The 8642-nt window shown below is 40.4% G+C and overlaps 1 protein-coding gene across 1 annotated transcript; it reads left to right on the top strand.

Annotated features, from left to right (window-relative positions):
• The first annotated feature begins 2510 nt into the window (after positions 1 to 2510).
• Positions 2511 to 6758, top strand: LOC120428665 (dorsal-ventral patterning protein tolloid-like). The gene is made up of 6 exons (XM_039593713.2): positions 2511 to 2808; positions 2876 to 3137; positions 3192 to 3397; positions 3454 to 4100; positions 4157 to 4591; positions 4653 to 6758. Exons 1-6 carry the CDS (start codon positions 2526 to 2528, stop codon positions 4995 to 4997), a joined length of 2178 nt encoding a protein of 725 aa, XP_039449647.1. The 5' UTR covers positions 2511 to 2525; the 3' UTR covers positions 4998 to 6758.
• The last annotated feature ends 1884 nt before the right edge of the window (positions 6759 to 8642 follow it).

Here is an 8642-nt window from a genome sequence, read left to right as displayed (position 1 = left end):
CCTTATTCCTTATTCCTTATTCCTTATTCCTTATTCCTTATTCCTTATTCCTTATTCCTTATTCCTTATTCCTTATTCCTTATTCCTTATTCCTTATTCCTTATTCCTTATTCCTTATTCCTTATTCCTTATTCCTTATTCCTTATTCCTTATTCCTTATTCCTTATTCCTTATTCCTTATTCCTTATTCCTTATTCCTTATTCCTTATTCCTTATTCCTTATTCCTTATTCCTTATTCCTTATTCCTTATTCCTTATTCCTTATTCCTTATTCCTTATTCCTTATTCCTTATTCCTTATTCCTTATTCCTTATTCCTTATTCCTTATTCCTTATTCCTTATTCCTTATTCCTTATTCCTTATTCCTTATTCCTTATTCCTTATTCCTTATTCCTTATTCCTTATTCCTTATTCCTTATTCCTTATTCCTTATTCCTTATTCCTTATTCCTTATTCCTTATTCCTTATTCCTTATTCCTTATTCCTTATTCCTTATTCCTTATTCCTTATTCCTTATTCCTTATTCCTTATTCCTTATTCCTTATTCCTTATTCCTTATTCCTTATTCCTTATTCCTTATTCCTTATTCCTTATTCCTTATTCCTTATTCCTTATTCCTTATTCCTTATTCCTTATTCCTTATTCCTTATTCCTTATTCCTTATTCCTTATTCCTTATTCCTTATTCCTTATTCCTTATTCCTTATTCCTTATTCCTTATTCCTTATTCCTTATTCCTTATTCCTTATTCCTTATTCCTTATTCCTTATTCCTTATTCCTTATTCCTTATTCCTTATTCCTTATTCCTTATTCCTTATTCCTTATTCCTTATTCCTTATTCCTTATTCCTTATTCCTTATTCCTTATTCCTTATTCCTTATTCCTTATTCCTTATTCCTTATTCCTTATTCCTTATTCCTTATTCCTTATTCCTTATTCCTTATTCCTTATTCCTTATTCCTTATTCCTTATTCCTTATTCCTTATTCCTTATTCCTTATTCCTTATTCCTTATTCCTTATTCCTTATTCCTTATTCCTTATTCCTTATTCCTTATTCCTTATTCCTTATTCCTTATTCCTTATTCCTTATTCCTTATTCCTTATTCCTTATTCCTTATTCCTTATTCCTTATTCCTTATTCCTTATTCCTTATTCCTTATTCCTTATTTCTTATTCCTTATTCCTTATTCCTTATTCCTAGTTTTTAGTTTTTAGTTTTTAGTTTTTAGTTTTTAGTTTTTAGTTTTTAGTTTTTAGTTTTTAGTTTTTAGTTTTTAGTTTCGACTCAGAATCATGTTCTGAGCAAATGTCTGTGTGGATGTGTGTAGGTGTATGGACAAAAAATTGTCCCTCGATTATCTCCGGACTGGATGAACGGATTTTGACCGTATTAGTCTCATTCTATCCGTCTTGAGCCCAAAACATTGAAGATCTGACAACCCTGTCAAAAGTTGTTATTGCTTTAGTGTTATTTATACACTTTTTGGAGACCGGATCTCAGATATTTCGATGAAAATGATGTCCGGGTCCCTAATGCGACGCGTTGTTAATTAGATAATTGAAATACCTTTCAAATGAGCCTAAAACATCGAAGATCTGACAACCCTATCAAAAGTTATTAGCACTTAAGTGTTATTTATACACTTTTTGGAGGCCGGATCTCAGATATTGTGGTAGAAATATTGGCTGAATCTTCAATGCGAACTATCGTTGGATAGGTTTTTTATCAGACCTTGCCGATTAGCCAGAAATATTGAAGGTCTGCGAACCCTATCAAAAGAAATGAGTAATAAGTTGATTCGTGAAACATGTTAAGGGGGAATGTTGCTATTTTTACTGAATGTTTTGACTTTATGAATGTGAGGAAGGAACCAACCACCTAAAGGTGGATTAAGCAACGTTTTATTTTTTTCTTCGACTTCTTTTCTTAACCCTTTAAAAAAAACCTGTACCTTCAATCATCAATCCTTAAACATTTATTTCAAACCGTAACCTTGTTCATTTTAATCACCGCTGGTGGACACTTGTATCTTTTTTTCCCAACTGAATCCTGTGAAATCCTTGGATGACAAAATGCAAACACGTCAGCACATCCAACGACCGCCAGCCACAGCAGCAGAACTCAATCTGCATAAATTTAAATTTCAATCAGATTTCGTTTATTTTCCCACCAGCCAGTAGCACCAACAGCAACAGCGTTTTTAGTTTTCAAGCCCAACAGCAGTGGTTACGCTGTAGCAACAGGACATTCGCGAATATTTGATAATCGCACTAGTGGCTTATCGAAGACTGCTTAGAATTGGCTGAATTTGCTCTAACAAGATTTAGTTTGTCAGTGACTACAGGAAAATCAAGTCAAATTTTTTTCACATAATGTTCAAATAAGACACTTTTGCTTTTAACACACTTTCAGTGGAAGCTCAACAAATTCCCACCCACACCGTAAAAACTACGTTTCACTCGGACAAATCTCAGCTGATCCCATGAGCCAACCCGGCCTGACTTTGATTGCGAGCTAATTTTCATGATCGGCTCATTCCGATTTAATTTTAAAAATTCACTCAAACTCACGGCCGTGGCAATTTGTTTCCTCTTTTCAAACCAGGACATTTACAAATCCAACAACTGCCGGTCGGACTATCTGGAGATTCGGGACGGCTACTGGCACAAGTCCCCGATTCTGGGCAAGTTTTGCGGCTCCGGTAAGGTGAACGACCTGATCAAATCAACCGGGAGCCGAATGCTGCTCACCTACACGACCACGTTCCGGCAGGCCAACATGCGGGGGTTTGCCGCCAGCTATGAGGGTGAGTCTTAATGCGTTCACGGATTCATTAATCATGTTCATGATACCGTGAACTTTTCTTCATTCAGCGGTCTGCGGTGGCAACGTGAACCTGGAGAGCGGAGGCCGGCTCGAGTCGCCCAACTACCCGATGGATTACCTGCCGAACAAGGAGTGCATCTGGAAGATTACGGTGCCCAAGGACTACCAGGTGGCGCTCAAGTTCCAGTCGTTTGAGGTGGAGAACCACGACAACTGCGTGTACGACTACGTTGAGGTGCGGGACGGGGACTCGGCGGACTCGCGGGTCATCGGGGTGTTTTGCGGGTACAAGATCCCGCCGGATATGAGGTAGGTTTTGTAGATTTGTGGCTGAATCGTTGATTAAAGGTGGTTTTCTGGCAGGTCAACCACGAACAAGATGTTCGTCAAGTTCGTTTCGGACGGGTCGGTGCAGAAGGCAGGGTTCTCGGCGACCTTCATGAAGGAGGTGGACGAGTGTGAACACATGGACCATGGCTGTGAGCACGAGTGTATCAACACGCTGGGAGGTTACGAGTGCGCTTGTTACATCGGTTACGAGCTGCACAGCGATAAGAAGTCCTGCGAGAGTAAGTTTGGCAAGGTGGGTTTGGGTCACCTCTAATGGGTTTGCCGTATTCCGTAGACGCTTGTGGAGGTACGCTGAAGCAGCCCAATGGGACAATTTTTTCTCCGTCCTTCCCGAACGAGTACCCGATCCTGAAGGAGTGCGTCTGGGAGATCATCGCGCCACCTCAGCACAAGATCACGCTGAACTTCACCCACTTTGAGCTGGAGGGTAACACGTTCTACCAGGCGTCCGAGTGCGAGTACGACTCGGTGACGATCTACTCAAAGATCACCGAGGACAACCTGAAGAAGCATGGAGTGTTCTGCGGGACGAAACTTCCGGGCTCGATCACTTCGGAGAGCAATACACTGCGGGTGGAGTTCAAGTCGGACAAGACCATCCAGAAGTCCGGCTTTGCCGCGATCTACTCCACAGACGTGGACGAATGCGCGGTCAACAACGGAGGATGTCAGCACGAGTGCAAGAACACGCTTGGATCGTACGTGTGCTCGTGCCACAACGGGTACACGTTGCAGGACAACGGACACGACTGCAAGGAGGGTGGCTGTAAGTACGAGGTTACGACCCCGAACGGGCAGATCTTCAGTCCCAACTATCCGGACTACTACCCGCCCAAGAAGGATTGCATCTGGCACTTTACGACCACCCCCGGACACCGCATCCGGCTGGTGTTCAACGTGTTCGACATCGAACCGCACCAGGTTTGTGCATTGCTAGCGTAACATGACTGATTTAAAAGACCTTTGTACCGTTCCAGGAATGCGCTTATGACCACATCGTAATCTACGACGGCGATTCGCCGGAAAGCTTCACCCTAGGTCGGTTCTGCGGGGCCAAACTGCCCCACCCGCTCTCCTCGACCTCGAACGAGATGTATATGGTGTTCAACACGGACACCAGTGTCCAGCGGAAGGGCTTCTTCGCGAGCCACTCGACCGCCTGCGGGGGTCACCTGCGGGCCACCAACAAGGTGAAGCATATCTACTCGCACGCCAAGTTCGGCGCCGGCATGTACGACAACGGGGCTGACTGCGAGTGGTCCATCGAGGCGGACCGCGACAAGAACGTCCAGCTTAAGTTCCTCACCTTCGACGTCGAGGAGGAGCGCATGTGCTCGTACGACTACGTCGAGGTGTACGGCGGGCTGGACGACGCGAGCGGACCGCTGCACGGCAAGTACTGCGGCAATAGCGTAAGTATCTCCGAAGAACCTCTCCCGAAAATCTTTCAGTAACCCCAAAATCGCCCAACAGAACCCCCCGGAAATCATCTCGCTGAACGAAGCGCTCTTAGTTCGCTTCCGCTCGGACGACACCGTCGGCTTCAAGGGCTTCTCCGCCTCCTTCGTCGCGGTCAGCCCTTTTGGGCCCGACGGTCCCGCCTCGGACGAGGACCTGTCGGAGAGCGCCGAAATCACACCGTTTCCGGGCTCGCTCAAAAACACCGTCATCCGGCAGCATCCGGGCGAGGACGTGGACGAGGAGGACGACGACGAGGACGAGCGCGCCTACGAGCCGCTGTACAACCAGCGGCACCTGAACCCCAAGGTGCGCATTTCGGTGCGCAACGAGATCCGGTCCTCGCAGGCGATCGACTGAAACAGGCCCCGCCGCGTCGGCATCCGGCGCAAGGTTAACTAGTGTGGGTGAGCGCGCCTGGGCTCGTGAGTGTGTATGTGTGCGGGTATGCGTGAGCTGAGTTTGTGAGTTTTATTGTTTTAATTGTTGACATTTGTCGGTTTCTGCAATCTGGACATTTTTTTAATTTAGTTTGGTACATCGTGCAACGTGCCAAACGATATAGCTACCTTAAATGCTTTACATCTTTGTTTCTGGGGTCAAGATTTGGTATTTTTTTCTGTAAGTTAGCTATGAACCAATTGGTTTGTTTATGTTTTTCTCTACGTACCGAACTAGCGATGGATTGATATTTATTTCTTTATAAGTTGCATGCAAGATGGAGTCTTGACTTTCATGGAAGTTCTATTAAATTGCATGCATTCAATGCACTCAAATAAATCCTGTTGATTTATTCAATATCGTTGAAGTTTGACATTATCCAGCAATGCTCAAACAACATTTATACATGTGTGTGTTTTTTTTTCATCAAAATTGCGTATGGGTGAGTACAGAGTACATTCTTTAGCTAAAATTAATTGCTTGATCGAGGAGTAACTTGCCTTGGCTGAGCGTTGAAGTTCCTTTTTCCAGATTTTGCAGAGCTCACCTCAGCTGAATCTTTTTGCAGAATCAAGCAGTTATTGTAAAATACCGAGTCATGTCAATAATTAAGATTAACCAACATTATAATTTCATAATCTGACGTAAAATACTGAATTAATTTCAGCGAAAACTCAACTTGACATCAATCCAAAGATTATAAAAACCAAAGTACGAAAAATAAAAACCCAATTGAAAGTTTTCCTGAACAATCTGAACAAAATCACAGCAAACACTACTGGAATAACTGCAAATATAAAAAAAAAAAAACATTTTGAACGGTAATATCCTGGTTCAAAATTCACAATTGTAAAATTCGAAATAAATTACAAAAACAGAAATGACGACACAGAAATGTCTGTGATGATGAATTCCAACAAAAAAAAATACTGCACGAAAATAAAAGACAAATAATTTATTTATAAAACAATCCCCTTTTCTGGGCAGCTACTACTGCAAGTTAGTTTTAACATCGCGTTTATCGTAGGTCCCTCCTAGGTGGTATAGGTAAAGAAGTAACGACAAATAATTAAGATACCAAAAATTTCAATAACTGTTTCGAGTGCAGCAATGACTATACCCCATTATCAGAACGTTGTCTTGCCAGCGACACAGCGCCCGTAGATATATTTACAATTATCACCCGTTAACTCGTTAAGAACAACCGATTTAAGCTAAGTGTAGAATTACTTCTTCCAAAGAAATTTAACATAAGTTTTCGACCTACTCATCATTATCAACCAGCAATCATATCCTTTCACTGGCAACTTTAAAAGAAACTCGTTAATCTCTTCAACTGTACACATCGTTTCTGGTTCTAATAGTGAAATCAAATTCTGCAAATAGGAGAACGATCAAAGTGAATATCTATAAATGTTTAACGAACAAAAAAAAATCATACTTTAATAGGCGTATCAAAAGAATTGTTAGATAAGATAGGACGCAGGTTACACACTCTGCATTAAACTGGCGTATAAAGGACATGTGTGGTAAATTTCACTAAAAAGTGCGTGTGTCCGTTCCGAACAATAATTATTTTGACGAGTGAGTCAGGAACTTGAAGATTAAGAAGAATATATTTAAAGAACATTGTCTTGAGTGTAGTTCGAAAAACTTGAATAAATATAGGATTAGAGAAAATGTCATTGGTTTTGGTATTAAATCCGAAAGTCTTAGTACACTTAAATAACATTAAAAATCTCAAATCCATGATTTTTTTTTAATTTTAAATCAAAATACTTTAACATGATGCTTTTTGCGAAATAATTTTAAAAATAACTTTTTGTAAAATGCCTTCCATTATTGCGCCATAATTATAACGTCTTTCATTAATTTTTGCCTTCCCCATCTTAATGAAAAAACGAAGTTGACTTTATAGCTGTTGGCCACCATTGCTAGTACCAACCACTAGTGCCTTCCTTTTTATCTACAAGGATTTCGCCGCCCTGGACTCCTAAGTGTTTGAGTACGGCACGGAGCGGGACGGCGAGCATCTTAATGAGGAAAGGCTATAAAATCACTCGAAAAATGAACTTCTTAATTCGACCTCATAAACCCACCTGCACCCACCATACCTATCGACTCAGAATTAAATTCCGAACAACAAAAAATACACTCAATTATTTCCGGACAGGCTGAACTGATTTTGATATTTTTGGTCTCATTCGATCCATCTTGGGGTCCCACAATACCCTATAGTTAATATTATAAAGTTAAGAAAAGTACTTCAAAAGTTATGCTAAAAAAACGATTTTGGCTAAAGTAACATTGTAACATTGTTTTTTTTTTGTAAGAAAACCCGTCTTGATATATATTGTTATACACTCAAACCCCGATGGTTTGACACCAACTGTTGTCAAACGAACGGGGTCACTTTTTAGTTTGACACCCCTTTTACACGGAGTTTACACACACTACCAAACGTTTATTTTGATAGTGTTCGTGAGCGCTGTGTAAAAAGTGACAGTTCGTCACTTTTTAGTTTGACTTTGACCAACCAACGGGGTACAAACTAAAAAAGTGTCAAACGAAAAAGTGACCAACCACCGGGGGTTGAGTGTAAAGCTATTTGAAACACCATTCCAATGAGCCTAAACATCGTAGATCTGACAACACTATCTAAAGTTATTAGCGCTTAAGTGTTATTTATACACTTTTTTGTGGCCGGATGTCAGACATTTCGATGAAAATTATGTCCGGATCTACATTGCAACTGATCGTTGGGTGAGTTATCAAAAGACCTTTCTTATAAACCTTCAAAATATTCAAGATCTGACAGCAAAGTTATGAGCACTTAAGTGTTAATTAAACACTTTTTTAAAGAAGTTCTTAGAAATTTTGATGAAAATGAAGTCCGGATCAATCATGGACCAGGACCTTTAAAAAAAATGATCCTATGTACGTAAGAAACCCATAGTTTTTTTCAGTCAGCACTTTGCTGGCTTTTTCTGGCATATATTCTAGCAAAGCTTGTTCTACCAGAATCCTGCTAGAATGGTGGAACATTTCTGCTAAAAAAAAAGCCAGCTCTGTAAGAACTCTGCTAGAATCCTACTAGAATGTCTTGACTGGGATTCAATACGAAAATATTATCCATAATTGGTTCCTAAAATTAAATTTAAATTTGCGATTTTATTGTTCACAACGATAAAGCTTATTTTTCTGAGTACAATGACCCTTTGTACGACCGCAATGGATTTAAAATGGATTTTTAAAACAAATTTAAAAAAAATAACTTCGTGGCCCTTCTTGACAGAAAAGGTCCTACTTGACAGATCGTTCCATGGTCCCCTTGGAACGATCTGTCAAGTAGGACCTTTTCTGTCAAGAAGGGCCACGAAGTTATTTTTTTTTAATTTGTTTTAAAAATCCATTTTAAATCCATTGCGGTCGTACAAAGGGTCATTGTACTCAGAAAAATAAGCTTTATCGTTGTGAACAATTCCGTTGATTCATCGAAAAAATGTTGTCATGTCAATTTATTTTTTTGCATTAAAATGAAAAAAAAGTGATCAGAAATGGTTT

The sequence above is a fragment of the Culex pipiens genome, chromosome 1, assembly GCF_016801865.2.
Source record: "Culex pipiens pallens isolate TS chromosome 1, TS_CPP_V2, whole genome shotgun sequence".
Classification (NCBI taxonomy): Eukaryota; Metazoa; Arthropoda; class Insecta; order Diptera; family Culicidae; genus Culex; species Culex pipiens.
This window is presented reverse-complemented; position numbering and strand designations above follow the sequence as displayed.

What these genes read in the sequence shown, in the direction of transcription:
- LOC120428665 (XM_039593713.2), top strand. Translation starts at nt 2,526, where the DNA reads ATGATCGGCTCATTCCGATTTAATTTTAAAAATTCACTCAAACTCACG. An exon ending in CGATAAGAAGTCCTGCGAGA is followed by an intron (nt 3,398 to 3,453) that starts GTAAGTTTGGCA and finishes CGTATTCCGTAG; the next exon opens with ACGCTTGTGGAGGTACGCTG. An exon ending in GCAAGTACTGCGGCAATAGC is followed by an intron (nt 4,592 to 4,652) that starts GTAAGTATCTCC and finishes ATCGCCCAACAG; the next exon opens with AACCCCCCGGAAATCATCTC.